At 30.4% G+C, this 25,821-nt stretch overlaps 1 protein-coding gene across 2 annotated transcripts in view; it reads left to right on the forward strand.

Moving 5' to 3' along the window:
- The window catches only part of LOC143226422 (uncharacterized), a 125,934-nt gene that overhangs the window by 88,562 nt on the left and 11,551 nt on the right, over positions 1–25,821 (forward strand). For both annotated transcript variants that reach the window (XM_076457360.1, XM_076457361.1), the window contains exons 10-19: positions 4,373–4,540; positions 6,330–6,441; positions 8,905–9,204; positions 10,446–10,544; positions 13,137–13,216; positions 13,587–13,761; positions 15,234–15,371; positions 17,111–17,174; positions 21,709–21,999; positions 23,512–23,678. In XM_076457360.1, coding sequence (XP_076313475.1) covers positions 4,373–4,540; positions 6,330–6,441; positions 8,905–9,204; positions 10,446–10,544; positions 13,137–13,216; positions 13,587–13,761; positions 15,234–15,371; positions 17,111–17,174; positions 21,709–21,999; positions 23,512–23,678 — 1,594 coding nt within the window. The remainder of the gene's footprint in view (positions 1–4,372; positions 4,541–6,329; positions 6,442–8,904; positions 9,205–10,445; positions 10,545–13,136; positions 13,217–13,586; positions 13,762–15,233; positions 15,372–17,110; positions 17,175–21,708; positions 22,000–23,511; positions 23,679–25,821) is intronic.

Consider the following 25,821-nt stretch of genomic DNA (forward strand, 5'->3'; position numbering starts at 1 on the left):
GCTGAGTATACTCTGAAATTCTTTTCATAAATTTGAATTTAGAATACATCTAGGATTGAAATATATATTTGACATCTCGTCTGGACAGTCAAGTAGCTGAAACCTGGGTGTTATATTGACTTTTGTGTTTGGCATTTTCAGAATGTAATTTTTTGTGACATATTTATTTAAGTTTCAGTTTCTGCCTGAGTGTAAGAAGACTTTCCCAACAAATTAAAAGTGTTGACATTTATGCACATAATTAGTAAGATATCGTTTTCTACATGATTTGGCATTTATGTTTGCATTAGCTTTTTGAAGTTGTCTTTTATTAATATAAAAAACTACTTTGCTTTGATTTTTTACATTTTTTGGTTAATTTGCTGAGGTTTTTACTTCACATAAGTATTCACTTCCTTTTGTTTATTTTTTGTAAAATAGTAATAAAAATGTACTTCTTTCCATAAAATTGTACCACCATAATATATTTGTGATTATTTTTTTTATATCAATTTAAACTCTGCATATACATTGTACCTAACTGCTGTCACTTGGTTTACAAACAGTCATTGAGCCTTTATTATTGTTACTGCTATACAGAAATTCTCTAACTTTTGCTGTCATATGTATCTTTCCATAAAATTGTACCACCATAATATATTTGTGATTATTTTTTTTATATCAATTTAAACTCTGCATATACATTGTACCTAACTGCTGTCACTTGGTTTACAAACAGTCATTGAGCCTTTATTATTGTTACTGCTATACAGAAATTCTCTAACTTTTGCTGTCATATGTATCTTTCCATAAAATTGTACCACCATAATATATTTGTGATTATTTTTTTATATCAATTTAAACTCTGCATATACATTGTACCTAACTGCTGTCACTTGGTTTACAAACAGTCATTGAGCCTTTATTATTGTTACTGCTATACAGAAATTCTCTAACTTTTGCTGTCATATGTATCGTGTTTTATAGTGTTATGTAATTCTGGATTGTTGTATAATTGAGTTTCCTAACCTCTTCTGATTTACTGTTTTTACTTAGTAGCTGATTGTAATTAATATTTTTGGTATTTAAATTTACTATTCAGCTTTTTTTTTACTTCTATTTAACATTTTTACATATGTATCTTGCTTGTTTATAATGCACTTTCAAACAATGTGTCAGTGTACAGAGGAGTACTAGGGTGTTTCAGGTTTTCTCTATTTTCCATCTTGTTTGGCTGTTTGGACTACTTATATTCATTATTGATATTTAAATTAGTAACTTTTTTAGTTCATTCTCACATATACTTGGCTTTTGCTTCTCTGTTTAATAGTTTGAAACAAGCCAGTGGAGAATGTAATAAAGTATCATATTATGTTGGTTATGAGCTGAATCTAAAGACAGTAAAGAACGTTTTTTAATAGCTACAGTTAGAGTACAAAAATGTAAAACTAAAATTAATTAGTTATCAGTTGTTTTTTTCTCTTGAGTGTGCTTTTTATTTATCTTCTATTCTGTGCAGGAACAGTTTCCTTACAAACTCTCTTCTTCTTTTAATGAAGGTTTATCTTCCTTTTATCCTTTTTCATCTCTGTGTTTTTGTGATGTTAGAAAAAACATGCAGGTTCAAGAAGTCTTGATAGAAATGAATAAAAACCTTATAACACAATAGCTTTCGAAAGTTGAACCTTTCTTCTTCAGGGGCAAACTAGAATTGGTGATGTCATCAAATGAGTGGTGTAACATATAAAGGGAAGTTAGTAACATCATCTCTTTTTTCAGGATATGTCTATTTCTCTATATACTGTTTTAAGTGATGCATTTTCAGTACAAAGCAGCTGAAGGTGAAAGTGTTGGTGAAAAGATGTTATGAATATTTTACTTAAGAAATAGCTAAATATATGTATATTTAAAACTATACTTCAGTGCTTAAGTAAAATAAAGATGACACCTGGAGACTGATTGAGAAAGATGTTATACTAATCAGTTTATAAAAACAGGTAGGAAAAATTATCTTAATAGTTTTAGCAAAGAATAAAAATTATTTTTCCAACAGAGACAGAACCAGTGAATAGAGATCACCAATTCCTGGATCTAGAGTAATTCAGAAAGAACTCCTGTTCATAAAAATTTTCTCTACAGTGATGATGAAAACCATGTGTGTGTAAAATGGCAGATTTGGGTTGAAAAATTACATTTTACATATATATTATTCTCTAAGCATTGTTTGTGTATGTCCTACATATTGGGAATTGCATTTTTTACACTGATTATGAGATAATTGGTGTGTTTTTTTTGTTTGTTTCACAGGTGATTTTTTTAGATATTTCATAGTTTTTTTTATTGTACTTGTTAGAAAATGGATCAGTGATTTTTATGAAATTTTTGGTTTGACAATGGGCTTTATTGCCTGGACAGCAGCCATTTTTGTTTGGGATGTAATTTACTTTTATGTGAACAAAAATATGTTTTAGAGTTCTGCTTTTTGGAAGGAGACTTTAGGACCTTCAAGAAAATATATGTTTCAGATGGTTGTTGAGTTGTAGCAAATGAAAATTTTTCAGAATCTGTGACACATTTCTTAGTTTAAACTGATAGGTAATAATAAGAGGAATTCTGTTTGAAAGTTTAGTATTGTTCTGATTTAGGATGTTTTTCTACAGAGTGTTGTTGGTTTTTTTATCTGTTTTTTTATTTTGTTATCTATATATCCTATATATAACATGGTTTGTTTTAGATCTCTGGTGTGTTTTCATTACTGTTTCATCTGAGCATATTTTCTTTATCCTAAGAGCTTGACTATAGGTGATTCTTCCTTTTTAGTGTGAGAGGAGTGATGGTAATGTGTGGTCTGTCTGTAGGTATTTTGTACAAGTTAGTGTGTAAATTCCATTTTGTAATAGAAACAGTGACATTAATCTGGGTAGACAAGTAATCATGGGTAAACTTGTTTATAGGCCCGGCATGGCCAGGTGGGTTAAGGCATGCGACTCGTAATTTGAGGATTGCGGGTTCACTTCCTGGTCACACCAAATATGCTCACCATTTCAGCTGTGAGGGTGTTATAATGTAATGGTCAATTTCACTATTTGTTGGTAAAAGAGTAGCTTAAGAGTTGGCAGTGGGTGGTGATGACTGCTAAATTAGGGACGGCTAGTGCAGATAACCCTTGAGTAGCTTTGTGTGAAATTCAAAAAACAAACAAACTTGATTATTTTGTGGAAGGAGTTTAGAAGTAAACTAAATTCTATAAGTTATTTAAGATGTTGTCTAACTGAAAAATGCCATCTGTGTAACTTCTCTGTTCTTTCACATTTAAGATGTATATTAATATTTTAGGACTTTTTATCTTGATATATGTTCAGAGCTTCATCTCTTGATTTTATTGTTGTACTGGGTATTCTCTTTCGTTATAGCTTTCTATTTAGCTTTGTTTATTATATTCCCATTTTTCTTGCAACCTTACCTTTTAACCTGAGTGTTTTTATTTGTCATTTTTATGTATATATGTTCCCCTTTTTCTCAAGCTGATTAACCAAAAAATTGATTTTATTTTTACGTGTGGGTTTAATTGTGTATTGTGCTTATTAATTACATTTATTATAGAGTTTTGATTAATATTATAAATTATATTTCATTCCTTATGATTGTTTTTATCAATTTTTATTTCTTAATAACATCCGAGAGCAATAGTAGAATGATACAAATAATAATAATAGTATTACTTACTGCTGAGCTTAAGTCAGCAATAATTACTTCAGGGCATATTATAATTTTTCAGTTTCCTAGAGGTAAAGGAAAAATTGAAAGTTTTCAAGATACTTAAAGTCTGAGATTTTCATGAATTCTAGCTATGGTCATGGAAAATCAAATAAAGGATGAGGTAAACTTGTTACAAAAATTGAGTGAAATATACTTACAGCAGGTTTCTGGCTTGCCTTGTGTCTGAAATGCTCCCATAGACCTGACCATTAGTAACCGAGGAAAGTCATAGAATTTTGCATTATTTGAAGTGTATGAACCCCAGTTAACAGTGTCTAATCAATACACAATAGTTACAGTTATATTTTTATTACTGTAGTAAACAAAGGTAATCTATATTTAAATATAAGAAAGAACTGTGTTATTTAAAATTCACACAAGCTTTTTATTGGTTATATATAGTAATACTTTCTTGCAAACAAAATAAACATTCACAACATGCAACCAATAAAATACTTATTTTTAAAGATAGTCTATGTACATTGTATATGATAATGAACCTGTTGCACCAGTTTTTCTTGCTTTATTTTTTTCAAACTTATATCACTCTCTGACTTAATTCATCAAAGTTAGTTGTTGGTTCTTTTACAGTTTAATGTTTTACATATTTCTCATATTTTCTGTCTAATATAAGGACAATAGAACTCCATTACATGAAGCTGTTAGACATAATAAACCTGATATTCTGTGGGTCCTACTCCAACACATACCAGTAACTAGCTTGCAGGATTCGGAGATGAAAACAAATGTGAGGAACCTCAGTTTATCGCTGATTCATCTAGCATTTAACAATAATCTGAAGGTATGTGTGCATGAATGTGCTGCTAATGAACCTGAACCTGTAAACAGTAGTTGACTAGTTCCTAATCATTGAGAATTTGTCTAAAAAATTACTGGTAGTGACCAAGCATGAAAACTTGTTTAAATGTTATTTTAATTATTTTATAATGAAAGTAGATATCAATTTTCCTAAAGTTAAAAAAGACTTGTATTAATTTTGTGGCTTCATTTGATATACAAGTTATCATTATCTTCTGATCAAAGCAAGTTGTACACACAGATTAAAAAATAAAAGCTATACTATTAATAAATATAGTCAGTTTGATATACTGTTCTTATTTATAATAATAAGAATGTGTTGATTCATGAATTGGGTATGCTTAGTGTTACTGATACTTTTGGTTGTACTTTAAATAATATCTCACAAAGTTTGGCCAGTGTATGAGAATTAAGTTATTTTCAAAATTCCTTTACTAAGTTAGCATGCAAAATGATCCTCATAATAAAATGTATGCAATAAATAAATTAGAAATAACAAGTGTGTAATTTAAACATTCTAATGATGCTATTACTGAAACTAACTTTAAAGAAAGAAGAGAATATAACATTATAATGACAAACCTGGTTGTTTGATTCATGTTTACTAGTTCATTGTTCCTTGAAGTTAGAAAGTCAATGTTCATGAATCATTTGTTCTAAGAACAATATGGCCATTCCATTCATGTGAAACCAACAAAGCCAATTGATTTCCCTTGCATCAAAGTAAATGTTTTTGCATATATTTGTTCTGTGCCAAAATAATTATAAAAGTAAAAAGATACATTACAGTAGTCTTTAAATTATTGTGTAACTCACATTTTTTTTGTATGGTGAATGACAAATAATATTTTAGTTGTTACAGTTGACAAAACACCTTTAGTACAAAACACAAACCTCAGAAGTACAATCTCAAGTATGCTTATTAGTAATAATTTGTGTAATTAAGTGCTATTGAGCAGGTTTATAAAACTCTTTAATTTAGTGTTCTAATGGTTGAAGTATTCATAGGAAAATCAACATTTTCTTCCATATGATTTTTGAAATTTTGTAAAGTGGTAGTTACAAGTCGTTTTGGGCAATAATTTAATTTGTTCTATAGAAAGAGTACTGAAAAAATATCTAAAATTTGTTAAAGCAAAAAAGAAGTTTAAAATTAAAAGAAGATTTTAATTAACAATCCATTTCATTCTTAAAAAACGTTTTTTAAACCTAAATAAGAAATGAGAATCACAAATTCTATAAGAATCATAGGACTATGTTTATTAGATAAAATGAAAAAGTAGAATGATGTATTCATAAGCAGTGGAATAAAGTCTCTTATAATTATTTTGGACCAAACAAGAATCCCTCTGTCTAGCTTTTATGTATAAATTATTGTAACTAACTCTAGATTGCTTGAAATTTTAGTGATTAAAAGATCAGCTAAAATATAACTGCTAAGGCTTCAGTTTAATTATTTTTTGACTACTAGATTTTATGAATATAGACTAAATGTTTTAATTGGAACTCTTTAGAAGTTCTCTATTGTATTCACTAATCATAGTATTTAACATTTCGTATGTGAGGTTAGTATGAAGAATGTAAGATAATTTGTACCAGTTTGATTTCTATAGAGTATGTGTATCCTCAAAATACACAAAAATAGTTTACTAATATTAGCTTTTGATTGGAGAAGTATTTTCAAATTTGTGAAATAGAGAATAACTATATATATAAAATTAAGTTTCTATTTGAAAAAAAGTTAAATTTATTGTTCTAATTTGATTTTTCAGGGTTGTTTAGCAGTGTTACTAAGTGCTACAAGAATCTTGGATGAAATCAATTTATTGAAAGATTCAGTACAAGAAATGGTAAAGGAAGTAGCATCTCTTCTAGAAGATGAAGGTACTAAAAATCTCCTCAACCTCTACACAACTTCAGTAACTATTCTATTAAGATTATGATTTTTTTTAAAGCTAAGTAACAATATGTATGATTGTAATTAACGATCTATGGGTCTTTTTTTGAAAGGTTCTATCTTTATGTAATACAAACTGAGTTTATTATTGTGTACTTGTTATTGAATTTGTATATAATATTTGAAAAGAAGACAACCTAGAGATGGGTTAGGTGGTCCTTGCAGTTTTGATTTTTGTATTAAAATAACTTGCTTTGTTCTTCAGAGAACTAGTGTGGCACAAAATAACTTGTAAATTAACAATAAAGTGAGCAAAAAATGTGTAAAAATGGCTCGTTTGGGTTGAAAATTTTTTACGTTTTTGCACATATTTTTTCTACAAGTGGGTTTTCTTGACATCACTGAATAAAGTGAGCAATTTTGTATTATTTTTATTTCTCAGTGCCTTGTGATGTGTTTTTTTTTTAAATCTCAAATATGATATTGTTTCTTTGAATGATTCTAAATAATGTATGTTTAAGATTTTAACAAATGATAGTTCATATGCCTAAACATAGGACATTTTAGGAGAATAATCATAAAAGCTTAATAGAGATCTTTCTGGTACTTTGGTTTTCTATATTGACATTCAAAGGTGCTGGAGTAAGCTGTAATTATAACATTAACTCTTTCAAGCAGAATTGTTTCACAGAGACAAAATTCTGATAAAAGTTTCCTAACTCATGGTTGTTGTGAACATTAGCCTCATATTTCACCCCATCATTGGTTCATGTAATTTCCTGCTAAATTTTTCTGTAGTACAAGAAAGGACATTCCTTTACATGACTGCATGGTTGTCTCCAAACAGTTTATTGTTTAAATTTTTTTAATATACAATTAAAAACAGGTTTTTTTGTAGTTCTTTCTTTTTTTTTGTTTTTTATTAATGAATTTGCTGGTTACAATACTTTCTTTTTTTTGGTGTCAAGCTTTTCATGTTTATTAATTCTTATGTCTTCCAACTCTTCTTTGGAATCACATACTTGTTATCCACAGAGAGCAGTTATCATATAGTTAAATTAAAAATCCTTTACGGACCATTATGTGAATGTTCATATTGATTTTCTAATCATATTAGTAGTTTCAATGACAGGTTGCTGGGTTATTTCTATACAGTGGAAAGTTACATTTTGGGTGATTAATTATTTGCTATTTTATTTATTTTTATTAAATAAATATTTTATGTAGGTAGAGATAAACTTATCCATTACTCATTCATGTTTCAAACTCAGCAAGGTAAATTACCTTACGAGGTCTGTTCAAAAAATACGCGGACTGTTTGAATTGCGCGGCTCCAGTTGGTTCCAGGGGAATCCGCTAGGTTCGCACAGATCAGCTGATTACGACGCCATTTCCCGATTGCAGATATCTTCATTTGTGTATTAGCTACGCGGCTTTAAGTGAAGTGCGATTTTTTCGTTTGGCGGATTTCAGAATGAATGACCTGATGGAGCAATGACTTGCTGTGAAATTTTGTGTTAAACTTGGAAAATCTGCGACTGAAACTTTTGCTATGCTTAACACGGCTTACGGTGATGTTGCTATGAAGCGTACGGCATGTTTCAAGTGGCATGAACGTTTTAAGGATGGTCGACAGTCCATTGAAGATGATGAGCGTCCTGGACGTCCTTCCACGTCAACTGACGACCCACACGTCGACAAAATCAACACCCTGGTGCGGGCAAATTGACGTCTGACTGTCAGGGAACTTGCTGAAGAGTGTGAGATATCAGTTGGATCTTGTTACGAGATTTTGACCGACAAATTGAAGATGCACCGCGTTGCTGCGAAATTTGTGCCTCAGAACTCGTGCGTTTTTTGGCCAAACACTCGATCACTGTTCTTCTTCACCCCCCCTACTCACCTGACCTTGCTCCTTGCAATTTTTTCTTGTTCCCCAAACTCAAAAGACCCTTGAAAGGAAGAAGATTTGAGACGATTCCCGAGATTAAGGCAAATGCGACGAAGGAGCTGGAGGACATTACAAAAGAAGCGTACCAGGACTGTTTGAACAAGTGGAAACATCGTTGGGATAAATGTGTGCGTTGGGGAGGAGAGTACTTTGAAGGGGTCCCAGACCTGTAACTTCTAAATAAAGTACATTTTGTTTTATGACGTCAGTCCGCGTATTTTTTGAACAGCCCTCGTATGTTGGCTTTGAAACTGCTTTGCTGATAATTTAACTCATTAAAATGCATAATATTTCATTTATGTTGAACTTATTATGAAGTGTTTAACTATGGAAACACAACAGTATGTTCACTTTTTCTTTTTTATATAATTTATGTTTAATATGAATACTTATTGTATGTAATTCTTATTAAAATATAAAATGAATTAAATAAACAAATATTTCACATTCAAACTAATGGTGGTTTAATGAGAAATAAATGTGGGGTGTTGTTTTCTAGATATACAGCACCACAAAACCTGTGATGTTGTATTATCAATAAAACATTTGGACAGAGTTCAACTCCATCCTATTGGTTTCCATTGGACTTGGAAAAGCAACCTTGTGGGTACAGTTGTGGTTAATCCTTCGACAACCTGGAATACTTTGGAACAACAGCTTAGTGTTTTGATTAATCAGTACTGGAGTTCTTTATGCAAACCTCTGACTTTGAATATTAGTGGATCTAATAGACAAAGCAGTAAAGTAAAAGTGGCTGCACTTGGGTTGTCTTGGGAGGCCATTCAAGGCATAGCTATTGGTATAAGTATTTGATATTCTTATATCACTATTACTCTTTATGTATTAGATACTTGTACTGTGGAGATTGGTGGTGAAAATGTCTGTTGTGGTACGTAGTATAATGATAAATAATCTACTACATACTGTAAATATAATTTTAGGTTTTTATTAGAAAGAACATACCAATAATGTATTCTAGATAGTTATACTTAATATTAGTTTAATTTATTGTCTTTCACTATAATCATAAAGTGGATCAATTCAGTTGTTTCATTAATAAGAAGTTTATTACATGAGTTATTACATTTTCTCATAAATTACCTGAATGTTTTTAATAACCATTTGTAGCAGGCCTGCAAATTTACTCTTTGTAACAGTTGTTTTGGTTTTATTAATGGATTTTTCCATTATTTAACTGTGCGTAGCTTGAAAATAATTTTAATTTTTTTTCTATAACGTGAGAATGTTTTCGCAAATCATGAAGAAAAAAAAACAACTCATGATGAAATTATTTTGTTTACCACAGTGAACATTTTTTATTATTATGTTGGTTAACAAAAATACAAATAAACTAAAGAAAAGGGAAGAACAATGATGTTGAACTAAAAATGCATCTTCGTTCATCTTTTTTTTTGTGGAATCTACGTCTTTTAGTCTCAAAACTACTTATGGTGATCTTTCTTTTACGTATTGTATTCTGATGTATTGTGAAAAATCTGTAAGTGAAAGAAAAAATAAGTATTTTTTGAATTTATCATACAGGAATTACTATAGAACATGTAAACATTTCAAGACAATAAAACCATCACAGGCCTGTGTTATGTGTGAAATAAAGTAGAATTGCTAGGTTTTTATAACTTGTCCTGTCACCTAATTCAATCAAATTCTTATGTTTTGCTGAGCTAACAGCTGATTATTTTCATTTCATGTATCAGAAAATTCTAATTTGTTTTAAGTATTTGTTACTATGTTAAATAAGTAATAATTTCAGTACCTAAATCTTTCCTTATTCCTGGAAATATTCACAGGATAAGAGTATGATACTATAATTTTAACATTAATTAGCAATGAAATAGTGTTAAATAGTTTTATTTAGACTCTTTCAAAATGAAAATAGCAATCAGAATGTTTACACATTTGTGATTGAATTTGAAATAATATATTGTTTTTCAAACATTTGGAGATTGAAATTTAAAGTAACTAGTGAGACAAACAATGTTGTAAAAGACTAAAAACAAATTCTTTTATTATACTCTTTAGGCCCCATTTATTGGAAGAAAGAACTCCATGAAATCTGTATAACTCCGTGTCAGCTTGTGAATTTATTTGCCACTAAAAATGTTGTTGTTTATCTGAAAGGTATATATTGTTTTTGTTATTAAATAATATAACAAAGTATTTAGCCTACTTAAAATATGATGAATGATGTAGATGGTAAATGAATGTTACAAATATGTTAAACATTTTTTGATCTTTAGAAATAAAACATTTCTGTTAATTGTACAGATTTTTTTTTATGAATATAGTTTTAATGTAATTGAAACTTTTAAAATGTCCATTCAGTAGTATTCTAAAAGTGAAATCTTTATGCTAATATTATGACTATTGAAATAAAATTCAAGATACATTTGAGTTACAGTTTGAAACCAAGTTATATTTTTTTCTACACAGTAAGATTTTAGTTTGATTTTTTTTTATGAAATTAACATAACTGGAAAAATTGTTTTACTTTTGCTTGTCACAACTTGTTTATATTGCTGCTGTTTTCACCACTGTGAATGATTGAAAGTATTATTTATATAGTGGATCAAAATTAATAATTAGATTGTGTTTAGCAGAATTGTTTAGTTTTATAAATTAATTACAGCTGTGCCGTGTTTTTATAGAGAATTAGTGTAAATTTGATTTCTCTTAATCCTATCATGACATTCAAGTGCTGTCATCATGTTTGTTGACTTGCATTCAGAATTTTATTGAACTACTATTTTATGAATTTATGTTGGTAAGTTTCTATCAAATTGTAGATTATAATTCAAATTTATTGTTATTTATTAGCTAATTTCTTAATTTCAAAGTAAATATTAAAAGAACATACCTAAATATCGATTTTTGTGAGTCACTTGGTATGTTGAATGCAGCATTGTTTCAAATTAGACGTTTGTGGTTTCAAAATACTAAGTGTGTAGTTTTATACAAGTTAGGAACTCAAATTACTAATATTATCAAGCTTGGATATAAAAGTGGAACTTCATATATTTTTTATTTTGCTGAGATATTGCTTATGTTCTGAATCAAACACAATGGCCCTGCTCACCTATTTCTATTTTTGAAATGGTCCCTTAAGTACACTTGTAATATATGGTGTGAGAATAACCAATCAAAAGTTCACAATGTCCTATAGTTACTTTCTTAGTCATTTAAAAGTGCTTTGAAGCCATCTCATTCTTTCAAGCCAATATTTCAAGGATGTGTCTTTAGTATACTCAAGTTTACATATTAAAAAAAATACAGCTTGGTTACTAAGCTTGATAAGTTATTGTGGAATTCTGTATATCATTATAATTGCTTATGATTTTTTGGTTACTTCTAATTTACATATAAAACCTAAAAAAAAAAATTTGTTTCACATCATCCATGTGCAAAATTTGGAAGGACTTAACAACTTGCAGCAAATGAATACAAAGGTTATTATAATGAGAGGGTATAATTGTTTGCTACACTTGTTTATTTGGTGTTCTGTGTTTTAAGATAAATGAGTTTAAGAACTTGTTTGTAAATAGTAATAATCTATATACACATATGATGTATAATAATGAAGATGTAACTGTATTTTACCAAATACTAGTCCACTAAAGCACAGCCAAGACAGGTCACTTTTTAAAGGCTAAAGGTCAGCTTTATGTAATTGGATACAGTGAAGTGTGTGCATATGTGCTGCATCAGTGCAAGTTGAATGGTATTAGCAAGGCACAACTTTAAGGTCAATGTAATAAAAATAAGTATATATAAATGTATAATGTTTTACGATTTAAGCTATTTAGACTAAACATTTGTGTTAGTCATACTAGAGTGAAAAAAGCATAATTTTTATTTATTTCCTAATATTTTATGATGGTTACAAGGCCAGTCAAATTTACAGTCCCTACGTAGTTAGGTTCTATAAAATAACAGAAAAAATATAAAGTCTTACTGAAAACAAACATTTTAAATGTATTTAGGTTTTAAAGATGATGCAGATACTATTTGACATTTTTTAGGTTGAAGAATAGTTTTTAATTATAACATGAAAATCACTTTACTCTTGGACTAATAATGAAACACTCAAAATTGTCACATGTAAATCTTAAGTAAAAATACTTTTAATCTTTATTAAAAGTCTACCAAATTTTGTGATGATACACTTATTTCATCAAAAATTGTAGTATAAATTCTTAACTTGTGTATATTATACTGAGTACATTGCAAAAGGGTTAACAAACCAAAAGACTTTTATCATAATGCTTGGACTGTTACCATGTGTCCTAAATCAGTGATTCACAATCTTTTATGCTGAAGTACATAATACTTAAACGATATCATAAACCTACATACATTTTAAACAAAAGTTAAGGGCATATATAATAAGAGATCTAAGAAATTTACAATAGTGTGTAAAATTCAAGTATTTTCTTATTAATTAGTGACAAACTGTCCTTTTTTGATACCACATATGTTATCCAAATTAGAAATGATACATTGTTGGTTTTACAAGCTACTACATTCAGTTTACCTTTCTATTGTGTATGGTTTGCACTACATCACTTGTTTAATGTTGGAGATTCATTCTTTTCCAAGTTTGTATAGATGTTTCTTAAACTGTATGAATAGATGTTAAAATACATATTTTTGTCTTTCTAAATCATAATATTTGTTGGATATATAGCAGTTTGTAAATGTATTGCATTTTGGCAGACGAAACTGAAGGTAGTCTTGCAGACTTAGTGGGAGACACATTACTTCCTGTACAAGCATTAAACTTCATTGTCAATTTGGTGAGCTCTTTGAAGACTGTCTTTTTTATAAAATGTTTTTATTTTCTTGAATATCCAGTAAATTTAGTAAAATATTAAGAGCTTGGTTCACAATAATTAAAGAATGGTTTGCTTGGTAAATTTTAGAAACATTTTGAGATTTTTGTTCTTTATATTCTACTGAGACTATAAATATAGCTTAAGATTGTTACTTATGTTAATTAAACTGCAACAGTATCAAAATTAAATTTAAATTTGTTTGCTTTCATCTAGGTAAATTTTTTACCTTAATGAGTTTCTGTAGTATGGAGGTTTTTGTGATTATTCTACTAAGCTGTTATTGAAGTGGGAAATGTTCCTTTTAATAGTTTGATTAACTTACTTTATACAGCTTGAAAGTTCCTGTGGTATTATCTTGTCAGGCCCTTCTTACAGTGGAAAAACTTATCTTGCTTTAAGATTAGCTTATTACTGGGCTCATAAGTTGCAAAACCTTGGAGAAGATGTTTCATTAATATTCCATGATTTTGGAACAGAGAGAAGTGATTCAGCTTTCAAAAAACTTGGTAAGTTGTTACTATGTAACTTACCTTTTAAGGAAAGTCATCTTCACTTGTTTTACACAGTTTTCTGAGGGTTATTTCATAAACATGCATGTGAGTACTGTTTAGTGAGATAATTCTAAAGTAAAATTTATTATTTTGTTTTTTAATACTGTGTTATATTAAGTGTCATTTATAGTAGTTCATTGATTTGTCTTGGTGTTAACCTTGAGGAATTAGAACAAAATCTCTATGACACTTTTAATGTAGAAGCTGCTTTTGTGTGAACATGGCAAATTATATATTAAGAACAATATATTTTATCTTGTCTGTGAAAGTGTTTACAAGAGTTTAGGTACTTTACCTGCCTGTATTGTCATTAGTTTCATACCAGATAAAGACAAACTCTTTCCACAACTCTATATACTTATTGATTAATCATTTCCAAACATGAATAAAACAGACAGGCATGTCTATCTTATATCTGTGCATGTGTATTTCAGACAAAAAACAACAACAAATGTATTGTTATTAACTTTTGATCTGAAATCAGCTAACTACATAGATTAGAACTAAAAAATAACGTATAATTTAATGAAGTCAACTCTGAGTAACAAACATACTAGAAGTATGTGGTATTACAAACAAATAGACAAGAAAATGGTGTGCATATATTAAACCATAATTTGCTTCACTTACTGTTAAGATAATTTTCAGGTGTGTTATTTGACACACCTTGATAAAATTTATATAAAGTTTGAAGATCAAATTCATAGTTCAAGATCAAGTATAGTTGAACATATAAAAATTATTTGTAAAAAATAAACTCTCTGGATGCTTTGGAGTAAAAGAATTTTGATGAAATAATTTTGGTTTTTTCATAAACTGTTACATGTATTATCTAGTTTGGTAAAATGTAAAATTTGGCATCTTGTTATGTCTGAAGAGAAGTAAATATTTTCTATTTTTATTTGGAAAAAAACAGAACTTTGTATGTCTTTTTTTTTCACTACTGAGGGTAGAATATGATATTTTTCTTTGTTTCTGTTCTTTAATTTAAAAAATAATAAATTATAGTTGTTGATTTGTGAGTTGAGTGTACTAATTTGTATGTTATTTGATATGTCACCAGACTAGTTGCCAATATGTTCTTTATAGTTATAGAATATTTTTGAACTATATAATAATGATAATAAAAAAAGAAGTACAGAGTATTTGTGAATAAATCATGATTATGTGTGCCATCACTTCTTACAATGTCAGTAGTCATCACAAACATATATTTGAACAGACATCAGAAAAGTGACAGATATCAACAATAGTAAATTGTTCTTCTAGGCATAATGAAGCCTGCCTTGGAGTATATTTCAAAGGTTGGGATAATAATTAGAAACTATAGTAACAGCTTTACAGTTAATAAAGTTGATTTCATTTACATAGTTTAGTTTGAGAATGCTTCTTTTTAAAGATTAGATAACTTGTGTTCTCTGTTTCAGGTAAACTTAATGATTTTTTGGTCACAAGATTAAATAACTTCCACTGCATTGTAATACTGGATAACCTTCTTGTGAATTCTGAGGGAAAAAATGGAATTAAAAACCTTGAAGAAATGGTTTCAAGTATTTTAAGTGCAGGTATGAAGAGTTAAGTCTTTATTGTAAAATAATTGGAAGAATAAAAAAAACACTTTAAAACATCAATGATGCACTATAACAATTATTTAAATTTCTTTAAAAACACTTTTCCAAAATGTAAAAATTAAATATTTTTTGTGTATGAAAATATATGAAGTTCTGTTATAGTCTTCTTGTTGTAAAACAAAACTTTTAAAAGTTGCAACTCAGAGAAGAAAAAAGTTTCAAGAAGAACAACTTCTGTTAATCATTTCATATCAGGTAGATGTTAGTATGCATGTCACAACTTTTCATAGAATTACATTCAAAGTTTGATTAAACTACTGTATCATCAGTATGTATAAATAAATATGGCACCAAAACATATTTAATAAATCCAATTGTAATAGTAATTCTGTTTTTTTTTTAAGTTCTTAATTTCAGAAGGGAATGTTAAACAACAGCTAAATCTTCCTTAGTATGAGAACTGTAATATTTGTTATCTGTGTCTTCTCTCATCTTTAAATTATTCATCCTCCCCCAAGAAATTTGGAATTCAGCATAAACTGAATTTTAAAAAAAAAAAAGATGCAATAACTTCTTTCAGAGTTGTAGCATGTATACCACCATGGTTATGAGATGCTGCAAAAAACATCTGCCTGTTCTGAAAGGGTTAAACATCATTGGATTGGTAAGAAAGATATTTGTGAATGTAAGTTATTTTGTTAAACTTGAATATTCATAGTTGAAAATTAAATTATTTTTTGGTGAGATGCTAGTGTACGTTCATATTTTTGTGTGTCCATGTACCACTCTATGTTAGTCAAAACTTGTTTTGTTAGGTCCTTTGGATTGTGATTAATGCATTTTTAATGGATATGTTTTTCAGATAACTTATAGTTTTTTTTTCTTTTTTGTATATTAATAAGAGCATGTTTCATATTTACAGCCAGCTAAACATTCATATAATCCAAATTATGAAAGAAATACTTTATGCATAATAATAATAATAATTTTATGAAACATTGCCAAAATATGAGATTATAACAAAGAACTCCAAGAAATGACTTTCATATATATATATATATATTTCATTTTCCATTTATTGGCAAATATATCAAACAGATGTACGTTACTGACAATGTTCTGTATTTTATATCTATAGAACTTCTACAAAGAGTATGAGCTTTTACAGTTTTCTAAAAAATTCTTAAACTTTCCAAGGGCCCAGCAAGGCCAGTTGGTTAAGATGCTCGAATGAGGGTCGCGACTTCCAATTCTCATCACACCAAACATACTTGCCATTTCAGCCGTGGTGGCTTTATAATGTTACTGTCAATTTCACTATTCATTGGGGTGGACCAAGAGTTGGCAGTGGGTGGTGATGACTATCTGCCTCCCGTCTGGTCTTACACTGTTAAATTAATAATGGCTAGTGCAGATAGCCCTCATGTAGCTTTGCATGAGATTCAAAAACAAGCAAAATAAAACAAACTTTCCAAGTAATAAAATGGTAACCTTATGTAATGAAATTGATTACAATACTGATATGTAACACTTCCTTGTTGGTAACTTTTAAGAGTTAACTTTATAATCCTTTATTTTCAAACAAGTATAGTGCTAAGTGTATCAACTGTATTGCTTTTATTTTAATTGTGATACTAAGACTATTTTGTATTTGTATAGAATGTTTTGTTTTCATTCAGTTACTGTAACTGGGTCATCCCATGTTTTTGTAAACATAAAACTTTAATTTATAGGTAAACATAAAGATGTCACAGAAAAAAAGCAACTGCATTTTGTTGTAACAAGTAGCTGCCTGAGGTATGTTTATATTTTATTTCTATGTTTAATTTTTATCATGTAAAAGAAAAAAGGAAACATAATTTTAAATGAAAGCACAGCTTTATATTATAAAGCTTCACTGTTTTCAAACTTACACTCAATTATACCAACAAACCTAGTTTTATATCTTTAATAGTTTATAATAAATAAGCATGCATACAGCATTCAGGTTCACTGATGTCAAACAGGCAAGTACAGTTATGACAGAAAGTGTTCGACCTCTGCGTCCCAAGTGGTTTTTTGCTCACAACTTAAAAAGTATCATGATTAGGCTAATAGAAGTATAAAATATTATAAATATTATACTTACACACATCTACATAAATTTTTATGTAAATTAAAAGACAAACTGTTTATAAACAAATAACCAAAAATAGGAGGAGCAGAAAGTGTTCATACATTTCAGAACATGTGAAAAAACTGATATTCCCATAAATATTTTGTTTAGTTTGGTGAATAAACTACATTATACCATTCTAGAACTTGACACTGGGTTCATAATTATTGGAATTTAGCCAGCAAAAAATGTACTTCCGGCAACTTAGCACCGTCTCCGTCATTATCTGCTTGGTCATCATGGCAAACAGGAAACAACTGTCCAGTGATTTAAAAAATCGAATTATTGTAAAATAAAAGTAATCACCTCTATAGTTACAAACATGTTATGCTCTACTGGGTTCAAAGATTGCTGTCCTCGTAGAACACCATATTTAAAGCCTGTTCATTTAGAAGGATGATTGAGGTATGCAAGAAAGCATGTAGATAAACTCTTTACCTATTGAAATAGTATTCTTTGGTCAGACTAAAATCGAGCTTTTTGGCCACAATGATGTTTGCCATATTTTCCATAAGAAGGGGAAATGAAATCTTCCAAAGAACACCTTCCCTAGAGTTAAACACGGAGGTGGTTTGATCATGCTATGGGGTTCCTTCAGCTCTACTGGTGTAGACAGCTTTCACCGTGTCAATGGAATCATGAAAAAAGAAGAGTATGTTGATATAACAGGCACTTATATCAAGAATGATGCTCGGACCTTGTGGCTTGGGCGTCGTTGGATCTTCCAGCACGACAATGACTCCAAGCACACATCAAAATATGTGCAATCCTGGTTGCAGAGGAACTATACAAGTGTTCTGGAGTGGCCATCGCAGTTACCCGATTTCAACCCAATTGAAAACGTCTGGCATGAGTTGAAGACCAGTGTTTATTAACGTCATCCTTAAAACTTGGAAGAGTTGGAGGCCTTCTGTAAAGAAGAATGGAAGAAAATACCAGTTGAGTACTGTCAAATGATCATGGAGGGTTATGAGGAGAGATTGCACCAAGTAATTCACCTGAAAGGTTACACAACTGACCATTAAAGTAGATGCACAAACACTTTCTGCCCCTCCTATGTTTGGTTATTTGTTTATAAACAGTTTATTTGTCGTTCAATTTACATAAAAATTTATGTAGATCTGTGTTAGCATAATATTTATAATATACTCTACGTTCATTATCCTAATCATGATACGTTTTAAGTTATGAGGAAAAACTACTCATGATGCAGGGGTACGAACACTTTCTGCCGTAACTGTATCAGGGTTTGCAATAAATAATAGATTTAGGAAATGTTTTTTAGAGGATGAATAAAATATGGACAGCAAAGGGATGAAGACTGAAACATGGAAACACACATACACAAAGAAAAACAAAATATTTCTCATTTACAAATATTAAAGTATGCTTAGCTCTTATTGTTACTGGTTAGCTTTGTAACTAGTTTGACTGGTCTGACTGTTTAAACAGAGGGTTGGAAAGTATAAAAGTATCTATAACACTATTAAGTCAAACAGAAGTTATAGCTCACTATTCCATAACCCTAGATTATCTACATCATCACCAAGTATTTTCATTGTAATCTTGTACAAAGCTATAGACCATTTATCCTATTGGGTGTGAAGCACACTCCAGGGAAGCAATGAAACAGAAACATGCCTATGAAAATATAAACTCCTTTGAATAACAACTGTGGTATATAACCCTAACTAAGGGTAAAAATTAATGCAAATTTCAAATTCTTGTAAGAAGTCTTCTGAAAGTAGAACACATCTGAAGGAAAATTTGTGTATTTAAATAAATTTATTATTTCCTAAGTTGAGGTCCATTTCCCCTTAAATGTTGCTAAGAGGAAATGTTTAATGCACACCTTTTGGGGGAGAGGTGTGAGGGGCCACAAAAGATTGGAAACCACTGGATGCACCAGACATGAGTATGTGATGTAATTCTCATTAAATATCTTTCTAATAAGAAAACCAGTGGATGAAGGCATTTAAAACTTTGCCCAGAACTTTTATGAAAGTATCTAGTTTGAGAAAAATAAAGTATTTAATTTGAATTTTTCTATTATTTCTACCAAAAATCTGATATTTAATTTGTTTTATTGTACTTAGTATCTAAATAGTTCACTTTCAAGGTGATCTTTATGTTCAACATTAAAGCACCGTATGTGATCCCATAGTTTCCACATTTCACTTTCATAATCTCTACCCCTAAATAAATACAAAAAGATCTTTGGAATAAATATTTATATTTTATTTTCTATTTTTTCTACAACATCACTAACTCTAGCTATAATTATTAATATATAGTGCACTGAGATGTTAAAAATTAAGAAATGGAAATACATACATTTTATCTCTTTGAAAAATTGTTAAAATATCTTCATTGGGTCACATGCCTAATTTCAAGTCTTTACATTTTCACTTATGGTTTGTTTATTCTTTTATTTACCATTTGCTTTTGTTATTTTTGATAATTTATGCTGGCACCCATCATCAAGTGTCTGTGGAGGATATAACCACAATATTGCCAGAGATGGTTTAGTCCTGATAAAATGGTGGTTGTCTTGCTAACTTCATCAATGCTTGTTCATTGAGGCAAAGTGTAGAATACATATTTTTTTAAAAATCATTAAACCTTTCTTTTATGAATTTTAAAACACAAATAGTATATAATTAACTAAAAAGTAAAACCTAAATGCAATCTAACAGTCTATCAAACTAATGTATATAAGGCAAAATATAAAATTGTAAGTACTAGGGGCACTCAATGATGGACTAAGCTGTATTTTACCTGGTTTATAAATGGATATATGCACGTATATTTACTGTTAATTTGGCCCACATTCCAGTGAAAAACCTGTTCTTGATTATACATTCAACCTCAAACTGTTACTTAACAACACAGATTGTACTTTGGAGGTGGGTATAGTTTATCTTGAACTGAAAGAACCATTACAACATTTATCTCAGATAGAAGTTCTTGGAAATTGACTTGAATTACCCGTAAATAAGCTATATATGTGTACTTTGAACACTTGGTGGAACATACCTTCATTACACACACCTGTTGAGCTCTAAAGCTCGGGTATCTCGAATCATGAGATCCTTAAGCAACAACAAATTGAAATATTTCATTATCATTTTAAGAGATTTTTTTTTAAGTAAAGGAATAAAAACTGAGATTATATAAAAGTTTGAATTATAAATATTTGATAAAAATAATTTCATTGAAATACATTGATAGTAAAGTGGTTTAATTAAATTTTGAATGTAATTCAATAAATGCCCCAGCATGGCCAGGTGGGCTAATGTGTTTGACTCGTAATCTGGGGGTCATGGGTTCAAATCCATGTCACACCAAACATGCTTGCTCTTTCAGCCATGGGGGCATTATAATGTGACAGTCAATCCCATTATTTGTTGGTAAAAGAGTAGCCCAAGAGTTGGCAGTGGGTGGTGATTACTAGCTGCCTTCCCTCTGGTCTTACACTGCTAAATTAGGGACAGATAGCACAGATAGCTCTTGAGTAGCTTTGCGCAAAATTCAAACCAAACAATTCAATAAAATTTGCAGAAAGGTTTATAAAAATGGCATTGTTGTTATAGGCTTTACAAAATAAAAAGCAACATTATTTTTAATTTGCTTAAGGTAACTTCAATTTTTAAAAGTAATTAGTAGTGATGCTTGTGGTAGAGCCTAGTGTAAGAATTAAACTAATTATAGTTAACTTCAGTGCACTCTGAAAACAGTTTTTTTTGGTTTTTTCAGAATGTTTATTCACTATTCATGCTTTTAAAGCTTTTTATTTAGTTTTTCTCTTCCATTTTTCTAGTAGGTGATTAAACTTATCTAATGAGTACAAGATAAAGTTGTACTTAATTTGATATTTATCATACTTGTAATTAATTTTGTGTGGTTATCATCATTTAATAGACAGAAAATATCCTTAAGAAACTTAACTAGTGATGGGGATATATGTAGTGTGTTCCTAGAAGAGCTGAATTGTAGGAATTTTACTGCTTGAAAAGTATTTTCTATAATGAAAAAAAAAAAAATTGGATAAATGTAATTTCATTATCTTGCCAATTTGAAAGAATATGAACTGGTTATCTATTATTTGTTTGGTGGTATTTTTACATTAAAAAAAAAAAAACAAATTTTTCAACATGTTTATTCTTTTTTTGGCAGTTTCACTGAAGAAAAAGAAGGTTTTTTTAAATTTGTTAACCTCCTTGATGTAAAAGGATCATTTTGCTCTATTGTTGATCGACACTTGAGGAGACAACTTATACATCACCAGTTCCAAGTTCATGCATCCAAAATCTCTTCTGGTCAACAGAGGGCAGCAGTGTGGGTTATAGCTGTTTGGAATCAACTGAACTCATTTCTAGCAAAGGTTGGACTTGCTGAATTGAAGTTTGGCCCATTTTTATTCACATCATGTCCACTGACTGGCTCACAGCCAACAACAGTTGCCAAGTAAGATTTTATTTCTTCTTGTACAAGGTGTTTGTAAAGTCACTGTGCAGTTTTGAAGGCAGCGATAACAGCATTCATTCAGTCTATTTCAAGCCAGCAACTGATAGCGGTGTTTAGAAACAAAATAAGAAGGACCCAAGACTGTATTCATGCCAATGGGGGTCACTTTCAACATTGTTTATAATTGTCATTCATATTTACTTCCTGTATTCTATATTGAAACATGTCTGTTAATAAATATATAAGTGCACAGTGACTTTCCGAACACCTTGTAGTTAGTATTTTGTTTTTTAGGCTGACAATGTGTAGAAAGTTATTATCTAGCTCTACAACAGTTATATTATTTTCATAGTTTATCATCTTAGTTTTCTTTTCCAAGGCAATACTAAAGTAGGAATTCATGGTAATGAGAAACCCACAAGGTAAATGTGTAAAACAGCATCACTGATGATTCTTGGCCTGGCATGGCCAGGTGGGTTAAGGCATTCAACTTGTAATCTAAGGGGTGCGGGTTCGAATCCCTGTCACACCAAACATGCATGCCCTTTCAGCTGTGGGGGTGTTATAATGTTACAGTCAATCCCACTATTCATTGGTAATGGAGCAGCCCAAGAGTTGGCAGTGGGTGGTGATGACTAGCTGCCTTCCCTCTAGTCTTATACTGCTAAATTTGGGATGGCTAGTGCAGATAGCCCTCGTGTAGCTTTGCACAAAATTCAAAAACAATCAAACACTGATAACTCTGAGCTAGATCTGTGTGTGAGTGTCTTCCATAAAACAGGATCCTATATTTACATTTTAAGTCAAAAACTGTTTTGGGCTAATGACTAATAGATTACTAACCAAGGACTAGTTGCACAGAAATATTTGTTTGTTAATAAAACAATATGTAAACAAAATGCTGTCTTTCAAGACTTGCCAATTCTACATGTAACTATTAAATCTTAAGTATTGTATCAATGTTTATCCAAAAAGAAAATTATACTATACCTGGCAATTAAATCATTTCTTTTTCTGCTTTCAAAAGTGAATGATTTGAGCATGTCGAGATTGAGAAATTAATATTTATATTTTCACCATGAAAAAGCAAAAAAATAAAATATGTGAATAAATATTCCTATGTTAATAATGCAGCTGTCATTAACTATATTGTATCAGTAGTATTACCTCATTAGTAGTAAACATCTGGTCCTGATTTCTACAACATTGGTACTTATCTTAGTAGTAGCAGAGAACAGGTAACATAAAGAAAGTAAAAGTGTATTCTTAACTACACTGCACAAAATGTTGAACTTGCAAGTATATACTAAGATAACTTCTGACAAATTTTAAGATATGAACGTAAAATATTATTTTTCATCACTTTTAGTACAGACAGTATTTGATATCTTTTTAATTTTGTACTTAAAAACCAATAATGTATGATTCTTCATTTCTGATTTAAATCCTTGTATTAATATGGTGTTTAGTGTATCAGTGATTTAATTTCTTACATTCATATTTCACCTTTAGCTGGCTTTTGGACTTATGGAATACTGTGTTATTTCATGAGATTGAAAAAGCAGTTGTATACCTTCGACAGTGCCCTCACAAAGATGTGGAAGAGAAGGTCGTGAACTCTGCTTTGTCTGTAATAGCACGAAAAGTCTTGCTAGCAAAGTGTCCACTAGCCCCATCAGGTAGGAAGTCTGAAGTTTGTTTTTTTTTCTTGGTAACCAAAAATTCTTTAATGACATGATTTAAAAGTAACTGTCTTGTGTTTAAAATATGAGTTGAATGTTACAAAAAAAAAGAATTTTTATTTTGTAAATGTCATTTTTAAATTTAGTTTGCTTGAGACATTATATATGAAAATAATCTGGCAAACCAATTCTAGGAATTATGACAATTATGACTTTTCTGAGAGGTGCAATACATCAAAGGCTTGAGTTTTGAAATCTGTTAACTTTACTGACACAGGCCAAAAGCCATGTCACTGCATTTGTTTACTTTCCATTCAAAATTATATTCAACTATTATTTTATGAATGTTTGTCAATAAGCTTGGTATCAAATTGTACATTATAATTTAATTTTGTATTTTACATTACTTTATTTCTTAATTTAAAAGTAAATATTAAAAAACAAATCCTAAATATGAATTTTTGTGTGTCACATGGTATGTTGAATGCAGCACTGATTCAAATTATATGTTTACGATCTCCAAATACAAAGTATTTATTTTCTTATATAATACAGTTGTGTAAAAAATTAGGACACCCTATGAGAGCCTGTGTATTTTTGTAACATAATATAGATATTTAATCTCAATTTTAACAATACTGAGAGGTTATATGAATATAACTAAACAATTAAAACTGAAGAAAAGACTTTTCAAGATCTTCTGTTAATGTCATGCTTCAAAAATGCATATTCGAACTGAGGAAAAAGTTAGGACACCCTACCCCCATAATAGCTAGTGTTACCCCCTTTGGCTGAAATAACTGCAGTGAGATGCTTCTTGTAGCCATCTACCAGTCTCTGACATTGGTCTGAAGAAAGTTTGCCCCACTCCTCAATGCAGAATTCTTTCAGCTGTGAGATGTTTGAGGAGTTTCTTGCATGTACAGCCCGTTTCAAGTCACCCCACAGCATCTCAATGGGATTAAGATCTGGGCTTTGACTTGGCCATTCTAGGATTCTCCATTTCTTGGTTTTCAGCTAATCCTTGTTGGATTTACTGGTATGTTTTGGGTCATTATCATGTTGCAGGGTCCAGTTCCACTTCAGCTTTAATTTTCTTACAGATGGTCTCACATGATTCTCAAGCACCCTCTGATACACAGTAGAATTCATGGTGGATTCTATGATTGTGAGCTGTCCAGGTCCTGCTGCAGCAAAGCAGCCTCAAACCATGACACTTCCACCTCCATACTTCACAGTTGGTATGAGGTTCTTTTCCTGGAATGCTGTATTTGGTTTATGCCAAACATGTTCTCTGTTCTGGTGTCCAAATAATTCAATTTTGGACTCATCTGTCTAAAGAACATTATTCCAGAAGTCCTGGTCTTTGTATACATTCTCTATGGCAAACTTCAGTCTGGCCTTGATGTTTTTCTTAGAGAGCAAAGGTTTCCTCCTTGCACACTTCCCATGCAAGTTAAACTTGTGCAGTCTCTTTCTGATTGTATAGGCATGCACTTTCACATCAACAGTAGCCATCCTGCTGTATGTCCCATGATGACATTTTAGTGTTTTTGGAGACCACTTTTAGCATCTTGCAGTCTGCTCTTGGGGTGAACTTGTTTAGATGACCAGACCTGGGCATGTTGGCAGTTGTTTTGAAAGCCCTCCACTTGTGACTATTTTCCGGACAGTGGAATGGCTGATTTCAAGATCCTTTGGGATCTTTTTAAATCCCTTATCAGACTCATAAGCTGCTACAATTTTCTTTCTGAAGGCCTCAGACAGCTCTTTTGCTCTTACCATGATGCTCACTCTCACTTCAACAGTCAGGAGCACACCAAACTAATGTTTGAGGTTTAAATAGGGCAAACCTCATTCACAATGCTGAGTAACGATCTTCTATTCACGTGCACCTGGTGTGATACACCTGTGTGTGAGTTGAGCTATTTTATGTGGGTATAAATGTGGGGGTGTCCTAACTATTTTCTCATTTAGAATATGCATTTTTGTTGAATTACATTTCACAGAGGATCTTAAAGTCTTTTCTTCAGTTTTAATTGTTTAGTTATATTCCTATAATCTCTCAGTATTGTTGAAATTGAGATTATCTATATATCCAGAAATGTTACAAAAATACACAGGCTTTCATAGGGTGTCC

Source organism: Tachypleus tridentatus, chromosome 9 (genome assembly GCF_004210375.1).
Source record: "Tachypleus tridentatus isolate NWPU-2018 chromosome 9, ASM421037v1, whole genome shotgun sequence".
Classification (NCBI taxonomy): Eukaryota; Metazoa; Arthropoda; class Merostomata; order Xiphosura; family Limulidae; genus Tachypleus; species Tachypleus tridentatus.